Source organism: Durio zibethinus, chromosome 21, assembly GCF_047325235.1.
Source record: "Durio zibethinus cultivar Kanyao isolate XHJ-2024 chromosome 21, ASM4732523v1, whole genome shotgun sequence".
In the NCBI taxonomy this organism is placed as follows: Eukaryota; Viridiplantae; Streptophyta; class Magnoliopsida; order Malvales; family Malvaceae; genus Durio; species Durio zibethinus.
Genome location: NC_143182.1, coordinates 10,108,052 through 10,122,558, shown reverse-complemented (window position 1 = coordinate 10,122,558; position 14,507 = coordinate 10,108,052). Strand labels below are relative to the sequence as shown.

Below are 14,507 nucleotides of genomic sequence, written 5' to 3'. Positions count from 1 at the left end.
TTTGAAACTTTGGTGTTCAATAATCATTTTAAATATAAATTAATTTAAAATCGAATTAAATTTATAAATAAAATAATTTTTTTTTAATTTATTTTTTTTATTTATAATATTTGAAACTGAAATTTTATTTAAAAAAATTAAATTCAATAACATTCAAATCTAGAAGCGTTAATAAAATTTTTTTTTTATTTTATCTTTTGGATGGATTTTTTAAAATTTTAAAAACTGTTTTTTTTGGGTGACTATTTAGAAAGAATATAAGTGATAATTTGTGAAAGGTTTATTATTATTATTATTATTAGTGTCATTTACCTTTTATCTACGTGTTTTTGAGAGTGTTTGCTGTGTATTAAATATTGATAGGTCATTATACCAAAATGATTAATCTTATCTGACTAGCATTAAGTGGAAAAATTACTAATCTTAGAAAAACCTTCTATCAATTCACAATTCATCATTTTTTTACTCTTAAAATAAATTACTGTGTTATGTACAACGTGTGAAAAATAATAGTTAGTGAAAATATTAATATAATTGAGGGTAGATTTTTCAACTCCATGAAAAATGTAACAAAAAAATTACAAATCCGAATTTAATTTATTTGATGTATATAACTACTTTTAAAAAATTATATCTAATAAATTTAAAGATTAAGTCGTACTATTTACTATTTCTTTTCTTATCCCAATCTATGGCTGCTTGGTAAAAAGAAATCATAGACAAATTTAAAGTAGAAAGTGGAAATCTTTGTCATTTTGCATGTCATTCAGATTTTAGGGTAGCATTTGAAATATACAAGAGCTGATTGTTTACACATTTCCACTCCTATGGAACAATAGAAATCACAAAGGTTCTTATACTGTGGTTATAGGCTTTACCTGATCAACCTGTCAAATCGAGGACCATGCCCTGATGCACCATGGGGCTGGTGTAGTTTCATACATTTTGATCAATCAATTCCGTACATGCAACATTACAAGCAAAAATTGCTGATCATAAAATAAGTAACTCAGGAATAGTTGACTAAATAAACAGATTCATGTCTTTTTTTTTTTTTTTTTTGATAAATTTCTGCGTTTTCATGTCAGAATACTACATTGTTACATTGAACATGACAGAATTTCTTTAAGTTACCTAGGCTCATTTGAGGAAAATCTTTATGTAAAAATGTTCCGTAATCCATCAAAGATTCTTAAAGCTCTGAATTCACCACTCCTCATATCCCTCACTTTCGTCCTCAGTATCTGGAACCATTCACATAAGCAGAATGAAGCAGAAGCATAGGTCGATTAGGAAGCAACATATAATTATTTTGGAGAAGCGTATGCATGGTATTTATGTGCGTATGCTAATAGCTTCATGGTTTAAATTCCTTATAATTTTCATGAAATTATATGCCGGGTAACTAGATCGTGCAACATCTAATTAATATTTTGCATTGATAAATCCTAGGCATGCTCGACCTTAATTCAGTGAAAATAAGTGGTGGAATTTGATATACAGAATAAAGAGCACCTCAATTCTCAAGCAGCCAAAAAAATGAGTACTTAACTCTAGTAAAGGAAAAACCCTAAGCCTAAGCAGATGGCTTACAGAAAACCCTGCATTCACTCGAGGAAGTTCAAACAACAGATTATAAATGATTGGTTGTTGAACAAGCATTAACAGTGATGCACTAAACACCCTAAATTGAAATTTGAAAAGGCCAAGGATATGTAGTCTTACATATTGAGCGCGAAATAGTATTCTCTAATCACTTGTACATATATCTACTGCTACTGCTTTAGAGATGCCACATCCAACTCCATGGAGATACTTGCCCACAAAAAATTTAAACAAAATTACATACTGACTTGGAGGTATTTAAAGACCAGGTGCTATTCAGTCCTATTGAATAAAGAGTATTTTTTTGGTAATTTCAATCCATCCACGGTTTTTTGGGTTCCCAGAAAAGATGGTTCGTTCACCTGCAAGAATTTGGAGTAATTTGATATGCTTGATTCACAATTGTCAAGAATAAATTGCAGTGCTTTTTCTTCAATTTCAGGGTATCTTAAGTCCTTGGTAATAGATTTATTTGATGTTGCAGCAGCCATCCGGAGAAGCAAGCATTAAGAATTCAATAACGAAATTTTTGGTCTGTCATTTAGAAGTTAAGAGTTCTCAAACCTCTTCAAACTGCCTGCTCATGCTTGTGGGGCCGACTGCCAGGTAAGCACATGCCATTAACTCCAATGGCCAGCCAGTGATTTGTATAGGATAACACTGAGAACTGCCAGAAAGATTCATACATTGAAAATAAGAAATTAAAATGTAACAAAAAAACACATTTAGATAACGAAGGAAGCACAAATGATAAATAATGTTTGAGAATTAAGCTTCTTCAGAAGATAAAGATATGGTTGCTAAGATATTTAACAATTAGATAAGAAATGGAATAATTTTAATACCTCACTGAATAAAACCCAAAAATCTAGGACTATCAAAACAAAATTAAATATAAAAATAATGAGGAAAAAAAATATATCCAATCATCTATGATTCCTGTGATCAAAGAAAATCACCTATGATCCCTGTGATCAAAGAATCTCATATACCTGCTCACCTGGTTGATATGCCTGATCTGCTGTAAAGACACACCCTGTGATGATTTGTCATAATCCAAAAATGTTTCCACCTTAACCAGCGAAATACAAGTGAAGGGGCTTAGATTAAATTTTTTGTTTTGGTTTAAAGGTACTTAGATTGATATGCATCCTTAATAGAGAAAGACATCTCTATACCTCACAGCTATGGTTGAGCATATCTGCCCAAGGAACCAAGGCAACCTTTCCATCCATTGTAGCCTTACCTGTATTTAACAGCAAAATGAAAATTTTAACTTTTCCATACTTCTAAATTAACTATCCGCTTTCATACTTTCTGTTAAACCGCACAGAACATTATGATGCAAAATTGTATATAATAGTCACATAGATAAGTGGTATGAAAGGAAAATTGAAAAGTACAGCAATTTATTTCCCTCTTTAGTTAAATTTTGTGGCAGAGTTATATAATTTCATATAATTTATTCTATTCAAAATTCTAGGCCTCTCAAGTTTTTTAGTATCACTAATTGCATAAGTAATCGTTTTCCAAGTGACCAGGTCAAGGATTTATAAAAGTTGAGAGTGATAAGAAAACAGAACATAAACTTATGAACCTTACTTTGATAAATGACTTAATTTCTCGACAGCATTGTGGGATCAATTTATGCTTCAAAACAAATTATTGAAATTTTCACAAAATTGAAAATAAATTCTCCTAAAACCCAACTATGTTTTGAATTAATAAACACAGATGAGGTTAACATCCATTATAAAATTTCTAAATAAGCTTTACTTACGAGTCGTGAGAAAAGAATGCCAAAGGACCACCTAAATGTCTCCATGTTGAATACCTGCAAATCATTTATAGTGCAAAATAAGAAGGCACCTTCATGATCTAACAGCCACAGGATGTAAGCACAATCTTTTGGAAATTAGATGCAATGCATAGGGGTTGAATTCAAAAGGTTGGTAAAATAACGCATATCCAATAAACTTGAAATACTAAAAACATACTTTTGCCTTATTAATTTTGCTTGAGTATAAAAACTTGGATAGCACAAACTGATATTTCCTTACTGATTGAACTTAAAGCAAAAGCTATCATCTATACATATGTTCATATGCCTTATGACAAAAGCTTCATAGAGCGGTAGCGTCAGAAGCAGATCATCAGATGAGTGCTTCAAATTACACTAACATAGCAGAAAAGTAGTTTTGCATTATAGGATAAGTACCTCTTCAGGGAATAAATCAGGACACTTGGAAAATATCCTGAGTCATAAATCATTGTATCCACATGAAGACAAATGATAAAAGGCAAATTAGAACATTGTATACTTGGGAATATGACAGCAGTAACATGAAAATATAAACCAATAACCTAATATGAAACAAGAATTAAGCTTGGAAACAAGAGTAACCAGTAAAGAGCCATACGTTCCGATAACATCAGTAATTCTTTCAATAGCGCGCTGCCTTATCTGCGATGCTTCTAGATACCTGTCTACTTCTGCGCGTGTCCTGAAACAATACAGAGAGGCTGTAGAGGGGAAATCTGAGGGTAGACCCTTTCTGTAGCAAGGTAAAACTGTTAATAGCTCTGACATGTGAAAAAGTAATGAAGGAGAATCAACTCACCAGGACAAAAGTGAATAAGGCTGTTAGGGAAGGGCGGATATGTAATTGCTCCATCTGGAAGATTTCTGGAGACTTGCTTCACTAGCAAGATAGGTTGCTAGCAATGGCCAATGTGGGATAGATACTGTTTTAATACTTGACCAGCCTCAGGGGAAATCCACTCCTAGCATGCAAAAAATCACAGCCGCACGTAGCAAATAAAATTGAAGTGCTTCCATGTTTAACTTAGACCAATTAAAGAAGAATTATAATGCTCAAAGCAATTAAAGTGCTCCTATGTTTAACTTAAACCAATTGAAGATTATCACAAAGGATCCATGTTTCACACTTCAAAGCATATATCTGATTGCATTTTAACTCAAGAACTCCCAAACCCAGATATAGTAACATTAAAAATGATAAGGAAAAACAATATCAGAACTAATAACTTACTCAATCTGCAGTGATGAAACGCGAGGGAGGCACAAAGAGAAGCTTCTCAACCTTCCTTGTATTCTTCAAAGCAACCAGTCTTCTCTCCTCTACTTCCACTTTGTCTATCCTCATCTTTTGCGGAGGCTAGCCTAAATCTGACAGCCATTTTTGAAGAGCCTCAACGTTCTCCAGGGAATCAATATCGCATCCCCAAGGCACTTCCTGGGTAGCGTTGGACGATGTGGGTTTGGTTTCACTGGTGGAAACTGAGCATTGAAATGGGCGTACTTTCTTGAGACAAAAAAAAGGGTAACTGTGACAGTAACGTTGCTTGCTGAGTTGTGGGGAGGAGAGTAGGTTGTGTGGAAGATTCTAGAAGCTTCGACCATGACAGAGAAGTGGGAACTGAGAAGGATATTACCTATCTGATAAAGGGAAGGTGAAGGAAAAGAAGAGAATCCCAAGCGAGAGGCTGTGATTGGGCTTTGGTCGTTCTGACGGTTATCAATTTCTGCGCGGTTTCAACTTTGTTCAAATCACACCGTTTTGTTCTTTCTAGCTAACACCATGTTTGGTTTTATGAGGAGAGTGGGGAATCAATTTTCTCATTTCCTCCTTTTTAAAATAGGGATAATCTGATTATTACTTTTAATTTTATTTTTTAAATTTTTTAGGAAATTAATATCAAAAGTAAAAACATTGTAAGGTAAAATTATAGTTGATTAAAAATGAGTAAACAATTTATCAACAAAAATAAAGAAATATTAATTCTAATAGAAAATTCTATATAAAAATTAAATTCTAAAAAATCACATTCTTTTAATTTTAATTGCTCAAAAAAAATATTTTTCTATCATAAACTTGCTTTTTACTCTCGAAAGCAAAAGATAAATAGGAAAAGAAAACTCAAATGATACCTCAATAAAAACACAAGTATGCCCTTTTCATTTTCTTTACTAATCAAATGATTCCAAACGTGGCCTTAGTCAAAGAAGAAGCCATTCCTGACCTGTAAGGCAGTCTGCACTACTTTGCATTAACAAGCAGCCACAACATCGCTCTGAAAACCCTCTTACAAAAAGGCTTGAATACAGGACGATTTCTCTCATAATTCTTTTTACTATAATAATTTTATAATTAGTCAATCACAACAAAAATTATGTATAATCCACCCCTTAAAAGTATGATTTCCACTTAATTTTTTAGCGACACTATATAATAATATATTATAATTGAATAATTATACTGCAGTTATACAAGTGAATACATTGATTCCGTAGTTGGGAGAAAGGCATTTTAGTTTTAAGATTAACGTATTGAACTCTAAATTTTGACTACAATAACATATATGATCTCAATATAAATCTGATTTTGTCTAAAAATACACAAACTTACAGGGTAGCATTAAACAGATTTCCCATAGAACAGAGAGCATGTGATTGTGAAATACTGTTTTACTCGTACAACTTTTCGAGTGCTTCTTTGAACTTGGCCTTCAGCAGTTCCCTCTTTATTTTGAGAGCCGCAGTGACTAATCCAGACTCGGGTGTCCATGGATCTGGTAGCAACAAAATCTTTGCGGGTATTTCAAATTTGTCCAGTTTTGCATCCTTTGCCACCTGCACACGCAAAACTCTCACCGTTTTATATGGTATAGAATGGAAAAATAAAGAAATCCTCTGAGGCTCAAATAGACTTATAAGTTGGAGCAAAAAGCATCAAAGTCTCCTTTTTCCATATAACAAGTATTTCTTCATTCAGCAGTTACATCCAGCCAAAAAAAATTATAATGCCAACAACTTATGCCATAGGTAATGCAAGCATGACTGATCGCACGCATGCAACTATGTTTCAAAGTTGTGAAGAGATCATCAAACATAGGTTTTGATGTCTATATATAATGATAATGACTTATAATTGTGTTTTTTGCATTTGAAACTTATCTCCATTGTTCCGAGAAAGTTATAGTATGTAAAAAGAAATAAACCAACCTTGGAAAGAGACCTTTGGACCTCACTAACAGTTTCAGCTTTGCCACACAGCTCTGGATAATCTTTGTACTTTATGCCAGCTTCTTGGGCCCACTTCTCAAGAACCTGGTGTGATGGAACAACCAAAGCTACACAATAGCTGTGAAACGGATCTGCATATACCATCAAATTGTCAACAAAGTTGCTCAATATCAACGCTGCCTCAACCTGCAATCAGCATTTGATCCAAATGAGCATCCCATCCAGTACTTGTCAAAGTATTGGACAAAGGTTCTTTATAAACACCTTTCCAAGAGATATATACTCTCCATGTTGAAGTTTGACGATATCCTTTTTCCTATCAATAATCCCAAGGCATCCATCAGGATGAAATTGTCCAATGTCTCCAGTGTAAAACCAGCATATGCCCCTCTCATCAACCTGCAGGTGAAAACGAACAAAAGTTCATATTAGTTGCTACTCACAGGCTATGAGACCTAGCTCCAAACATGTTTCTGTCAAGCCATATCCTTGACCTATGGGAGCCCTAATGAAGAAAATTGGACATGGAAATTGAATTTATCTGAGAAAACTAACCACGAGATGATTTAAGCAATCTACAAGAGCAATGTAATTATATGCCAAAAAAGATTAATCTCAGGTAGAATTGAAGTTGAACTTCTTAGAGTGCTTCAATGTCGGACACCCTATTGATTCATATCTTTCTTAGATATACCAACACTTCACATACTTTAACTTCAATACCAACTCATAGCCAGAGTAAAACATGAAATTATCTTTCAAAGCAATTAATTATATATTACTACATGTTTCTATAGCTTCTGCAATCCAAAAATGCTTGATGCGTAACATGTCTGAAGACAAGAATGTGCCGATCCACTTATACGATTAATTATATAACTTTTCACTAGGTAAACAAATGTGAAAAAAGCGATGTCTTCTTCTTGTCCTTTCTAATTAAAAGGCTTCACTATTTTGTGGTCCTAAAGGCAAAAACACCATATACAGAGAAGGAAAGGAAGAGACATTGTTTGTCTGGTTCAAAAAGGTAAATTGCACATAACGATCATTGATCAGCAAATAACAAGGAAAAGGAAATAACATTATAAAAGCATATTTCCATGAAAACCAGAACTTTAAAACAGCATAATTCAAGATTGTCTACTCTATTGTCACCAACTCATGATAAGAACTTGACATACTCTGATCAGTAAGTATTAAATAAACTTCTCCAACCATCTGATCACCAACCAGCAAATAATTTCTCCAAAATTATAACTAACTAGAAACACTCTTATAGGCCAGTTAACAACTAGCAACAGGTCTAAAATGATATGTGGTGAATACAAGCACGGTAAAATAGATGATGTAATGATATCTGTATGGATATATCTAAGAAACAAAATGAACACTTCCAGATTGTCACTCCAGCCACTCTAAGAATCTACTATTACATAAATGATGTTTTACTATTAACTTTGAAACTGATAGTCATTAATATTTTATAAGCCAACTATTTGGCATCGGCATTGATACAAGTGAGAGAAACAAATTTTTCATCGAACTATATTGGTATCTCAGAATGAGAAAATCATTACCCCATGCAAATGTTGATAAAAGTCAGTATTTTGCCCATCAAAGAAAAACAAATAAAAACCTCAAAGAGAAAAAAAAAAAAAAAAAAAAAAAAAAAAGAAGCTCAGCTCACCAAGAGTTTTGTCCTTAGCTAAGCCTCCAATAAAGATTTTTCTGCACAAAAAATAAGCAAAAAAAAATTAAATAACAAGAAAATTTAGAAATTAAAAGACGGGACAGGTTATAAATTTCTATTACCCAGGGCTAGCACCATCATTTTCAATGCCCTTCCTGGAACCCATGAGAGCTTGGGTCTTGAGATCTATGGAGGTCAAAGAGAGAAATAAGGAGGGGGCTAGCGTTACAAGATAAGCTGCACTGGAGGTTGGGTTAGAAAAAAAAAAAAACAGAGCGTAGAAAAAATGGAAAATCAGAAAAAACTTGTGACTTCTTTTCTTTTGATTTTAATTAAAAAAAAAAAAAAAAGAGGTGAAGGTAAGTTTCTGAATGCCTTTACTTCAACCGTTCAACAATGGAAGGAGCCGAACAGGCATATCTAATGGCAAAATTATCAATTTTTTCTTTTTCTTTTTAGTTATTTTTTATTAAAATTTTTAAATTCACACTCATTGGTGAGTCTGAACAACATAACAAATTTCACACACTAAATTTGTAGTAAATTTTTTAAAAAATTTAATAATCCAATTAAAATTTGTTTTAGACAAATCTTAAAAGTAGTTTTATTATAATAATTTGATTAAAAAAACAAGCTTGATAAAATTTCTACAGAACCTACATATATATATTTCATGGTTCAAATAATTATTTACCATATTTTGTGTTATGTTTATCATTATATATTAATTTTTGAATATTTTATTTTTCATGTAAATTTTTTATCTGATGAACTGCTTTGGGTCTAATAATTATTCGAAAGGAGAGGGATGTTATATTTGGTAAGAAAGATGCAAAGCAATAATAATGAAAATTTTTTTAATTTAAGATTGATTTTTATAATAACATATTTTATTTTATAAAACTCAATTATTAGATTAAATTTTTTTTCTTTTATTTTTTTTTTTTCTTATCAAACGAACTAACAAAGAGATGAGCTGGATCTCTATCTTCTGTAATGTAGGTTTGATTCAAGATAAAATTGTTTTTTATTCTATTACTCTCCTCAGAAACATCTTTATCTTATCTACCCATTGAAAAATATCTATAAATGCATGCATTGGATTGTTGTGATAACTTTGCATATGGTATTTTTTAGGCAAAGGGGTAAAAATATTTTTGAATCGTAATTTAATAATTATTTTAATATTTAATATTTTATTATAATCAATAAAGTTTTTAATCTTTATTTTGATTCAATTGAACTTTATATATACGAAATATAATCATATGATAAAATTTAATCAATTAATTTTGAATTTTAATCTTTTAAATTTTTAAAGAGATTTTAAATAGATAAAATGAGAAAGTAAAGAAAAAAAAATTATTTTCATATATATTAATTACATAATGCGATAAATTTTAATTTATTTTATTGATGTCTTAAAAAAAATTATCTTAGTTAGCAAAAAATTAACAATGTTAAATTTTTTTATCTAAATACAACTTAATTGGATGCAAATAGATGTTACAGAAGTTAATTTATTGTAATAAAAAAATTAAAGGTTTGGATGATTTGTTAATTATAGTTCAAAAGTTTTTTCTTATCCTTTAGCTTATTTCCTATTTGTCAAAAGTTATTTTAAAGTACATATGTAATAAAAATATACAAAATTTTATTATGAACAAATAGTATATATTTCCCCAAATAGTAATTTGCAACTTTTAATGAAAATTTTGTAAAAAAAAAATTTATAAAATGGTACGTAATGTCAACTAATTCATTTAGTTCGAATTTTTTATATGTAAACTAAAAATTAATTTTTAATTTTTAATGATTCAAAACTAATCATTTTTATTTTTACAATGTACGGAAATATAAAAAAATTAAATTGAAATGGAATTTTTAAATATACATTAAGCATAATCATAATTGATATTTACTTATAAAGAGTTTAAATAATTAAATTTGACATGTACAAATTTATAATTGATTCATAAATATTTATACTACTCGGTATATATGAATTTAAACTAAAAACATTAAACTTTATTGGTGGTGTTTTTGGATTAATAACTGGAAGGAAGCAATCTCAGAGTAAAGGAGAACCTAAACCCATAGCAGGTAAGTAGAGTTAAGGAATGCTGAAGTTGATTCTCCAATATATGCTTAAACACTTAAATCAATTAGATGTTTGAAAGTTTCGTGATTAAATAATGAAGAAACTTAAGAGAGAATGAAGCTTAGTTTTTACGTATCCGGTTTCATTTTTACTTTTTATATAAGATAAATGGTGATGATATGATTGAGATAATTGATAGTTGATGATAAATTTACGTGAAGTTTTAAAAAATCATATAAATAGTTATGAATTGTATTTAATAATTTCAGATAAATATAAATTACATTTAATAATTTTAAATAAATTAAAATTAAATCTTTAATTCTGAAATAATGTTTTGATAGGATATTAATGAAGATGCAGAGCAAGCTCTTTCTTGACAAGAGACGAGTCTATTTTATAACGATAAGTTTGGATTTGAAGCTTCTAAATTTTTAGTCTCACTTGTGGCGATGTGACAATCAAGCATTAGTTGACTAAGCGGTCAAGGGAGTTAACCTTATTGATTAAGTAAATAGGTATAATAAACTTAAAATGACATTAATAAATATTAAGTATAATTATCTAATCCAACGATCATATGACTTATTAGTAGAATGTTAAACCTATAGTTTCAATAATCATGATTTAATACCTAGTATTTTCAAATATTAAAAAAAATCATCTATAATTAATTAGATTTATGAATACCATAGATTTAATAATGGTTAATTCCATGAATAATTAGATTCATATAACTTAAAATAAAGTATAATAAAATCAAATTATTCAATATTCATGACCTATCTGCGATAGTAAATGAACCCCTAGTTAGAATAATTTTAATATGATGTATAAAAATAATAATAATTGAAGATAGTTTTGAATTTAAACTAAAATCAATTTTATTGTTTTTTCCCTAAAACATTTTAAACTTAACACAATTAACTCTAATTTAAAATCTCATTAAAGTGTATCTAACTCATTTTATAATTTTATCTTATTAATAAATGACATCATCCCAATTAAATTTTTAAATTTTGAAGATTTTAGTATTTATTGAAATTTTCAACATATAATATATAATATTATATTCAAATTAATTAAATTAAATTTGAGTCTCAAATATACAATTTACATTGCAATACATAAGCTAATTTTAATGTTTCTATTATAATTACTACTATTATTATATTATATATATAGTATAAATTTAAATATGTAAATTAAAAAATAGATTAAAATTAATAACTATTATTATTATTATTATTATAAGTAACTAAAAAAAATTATTAATCCTATAATTAACATTGACCCTAATTTACTCGGCCCATTTTTTCAACACAAATGAGTAAAAGCCTTGTCATTTTTTCAGCCCATTTTACTCACTCTATTTTTATAACCTGTATAACTATTTACTCAGTCCATTTTTCTAAAAGAAATGAGCGAAGTCCATATACTTAATAATTAATTATTAATTAACAAAATCAACCAATTAAATCTTGACAAATAACAAACAATGGATTCCTAAAAATAATAGACACAAAAAAAAAAAAAAATTAAATTTTACCAAATGTCAAACAAATAACTCCTTAAGGATTGTTTTAATTATACTAGTCCGTTACTTGCACTTCAGTACATATACAAATTATAATTTTTTTAAAAAAAAATTAATTTTTGGTTATTTTATTTATTTTTGTTAGTAAATTATTTTTTTATATTTTTAATTCAAATTTTAAAACTTTTTATTGATTACCAATAATAATGTACATATCATACTGCTCATTTGTTTAAAACTTAGATAAAAATATTTTTCAAACAAACTCAAATAAACAATAAACGACAAAAATTCTATAAAATTTAATTCTATAAAATTGAATGAATATCTTTTGTTAAGCTTTAAATTGACAATAAAAAATGTCTCAAAGTGTTATAAAGTCACTTTACACTTAAGAAATGTAATGCCTATAATATTAGTACCTTTTAATTGCTAATTGGTAATTACATTTTAGCTTAAAGACAATAGAGCCATTTTCAACACGTTTTTGCAATAATTGATAGGTTGATAAGTAACCATCCCATTCTTCAAACTCTAACAAATAAGAAAATACAACAATGATTCCCCCATTAGTAGATAAGAATATATTCATTTATCAACAAAATAGAAAAGAAAAGAAAAGAATATATTTGTATAACATAGATGCATAGATACTATATTATTAGTCATAAGAAGACCAAACAACCAAAACTATAACATGCAAACTATAAATCTATTTTTGCAATGACATAACTTGTAATCCTATAAAGCAAAGAACATGTGGAGAAAATTAAAAATTGAATTGCATATCTGATATCAATACCCATAAATTGAGGATTCAGTTTTATCCCATACGATCATACATATAAAAGAATAAATATGAATATGATAACTTAGTATTAGTTCTTGTTAGTTTAAGAATGAAAAAAAAAAAAAAACAATTGACTTGGAATAAACAAAGAATAACAAAACGGAATCTATCATTTTCAAAAGCAATAACAATATGAGTAAACTTGATATTACTATAATGAAAGAAAATAATCATAAGGTTGACACTTATATTAGATCAGCAAAGCATATAATCACTTATTTGAAGTAATATGCATGTGCTTGAATAAGATAGTCATCTTTTTTGGGTAATATATAGAAAAAACAAAATAGTTATTCTTAGCTAGTTTTGTGTTATGTGTAAGACTTTTTTTACTCAAAAGATCAACTATATGATAATGAATGTCACTATTAAAATATAATCTTGGCTATGTATATGGCAATTGTTTGTATTTATCTTTATTTTTTATTGGGTTGTTCAAATATTTCAAATAACAAAGTACACTGAAAGTATTAGAACAATAATAATAATAAGGCATAAATGATATGTTGATCACTAAAATAAAAGGGTAAAGTTAGATAGCAATGAAATAATGTAAATTAATAGGTCTTTGGTTAAAGTTACTGTTTACATGTGAATGTGTTAATTTGACTTTGAATCAAAGATATAAGCTTTTTATTTATAGTGGTGGTGTCAGCTATCCACTACTTATAGGTGTTATTTGAAAAAAATTCATGAATAAAGTAGGACATGTAGCATGCAAATTAAGTATTAGCTTCAGCCATATTACAAAAAAGAAAAGAAAATTAAACCCATGAATTTAGATTTCATAAATAAAAATAATCCATGAAATAAATATTTTCATGATTCAAGGTTAGATTTTATTTCAGCATCTCTTTCATTGCTTCTACCCTCATATTTAAACAAACAAAAAATGTTCAAATTTGCTTTTTTCTTTTTTATTTTGAAAAAAAAAACTTAGGAATAATTTAAAATAAAAAAAACTTTTGTTGAAAATAAAGCCTAAAGAGAGATGCGAACATCGTTGGTCAAGCTTTTGAGATTAGAGTGACTTGAAACAGCTTAATTTGCAATCGCAATGCCATAAATCTTTTGTACTTTTTGGGATTAATTTTGAGTATTCAAATTTTAATTATTATTATTATTATTGCAAATCAAACATATGCAAACCCCGAATACACCTTTATATATCAAAGTTGACTTGACTTTAAATTGAAAGATAAAGACAACTTTTATATATTGTATAAATAGTATTAATATTGATTATATAGTATTTATAGTATTGATTACAGGCTATATACTTTAACATTTTTTTCTCACGCAAGTTTTAGTACGCTTAAAAATGAAAAGTTATTAAAAACATAAAAAATATAATATTGAAGGACACGGTGAAATAATGCATTTTAACATACTTGTTTTTTTTTTTCTTAAGTATAAAAAATCCCTAAATTAAAATTAAATAATCATTTAAACTTTTATTATTTTATTATAATTAATTAAACTTTCAAATATCTATTTTTATTAAATTGAACTATTATTGTACAAAAATTAATTAATCGTCATCACCTATTTACGTCAAATTAAAAGTTTAACTGGATAAAAATAAATATTTAAAGACTCAATTAAATAAAAATAAGTGTTCGTGAGCTCAATTGATTGTAACAAAACAATAAAGATTTTATGATTATTTCATTTTTA

At 28.4% G+C, this 14,507-nt stretch overlaps 1 protein-coding gene and 1 pseudogene across 2 annotated transcripts; both read right to left on the bottom strand.

Annotated features, from left to right (window-relative positions):
• Positions 1–1,016: 1,016 nt before the first annotated feature.
• Positions 1,017–5,516, bottom strand: LOC111306472 (uncharacterized; annotated as a pseudogene). The gene is made up of 10 exons (XR_016331413.1): positions 4,659–5,516; positions 4,227–4,389; positions 4,026–4,109; positions 3,824–3,881; positions 3,386–3,439; positions 2,784–2,851; positions 2,606–2,677; positions 2,170–2,272; positions 1,968–2,060; positions 1,017–1,244 (listed from the first exon to the last, which is right to left on the bottom strand). The product of XR_016331413.1 is annotated as an uncharacterized LOC111306472 (transcript).
• Positions 5,517–5,854: 338 nt separating this feature from the next.
• LOC111305532 (long chain acyl-CoA synthetase 8-like) lies at positions 5,855–8,676 on the bottom strand. The gene is made up of 5 exons (XM_089750593.1): positions 8,465–8,676; positions 8,340–8,380; positions 6,917–7,051; positions 6,632–6,838; positions 5,855–6,259 (listed from the first exon to the last, which is right to left on the bottom strand). The coding sequence occupies exons 4-5, from the start codon at positions 6,794–6,796 to the stop codon at positions 6,095–6,097; spliced, it is 330 nt and encodes a 109-aa protein (XP_089606719.1). The 5' UTR covers positions 6,797–6,838; positions 6,917–7,051; positions 8,340–8,380; positions 8,465–8,676; the 3' UTR covers positions 5,855–6,094.
• Positions 8,677–14,507: the final 5,831 nt, after the last annotated feature.

Coding starts and splice junctions, on each gene's coding strand:
- LOC111305532 (XM_089750593.1), bottom strand. CDS start 6,796: ATGGTATATGCAGATCCGTTTCACAGCTATTGTGTAGCTTTGGTTGTT. Junction 6,260..6,631: donor TCCAAAGGTCTCTTTCCAAG/GTTGGTTTATTT, acceptor TTGCGTGTGCAG/GTGGCAAAGGATGCAAAACT.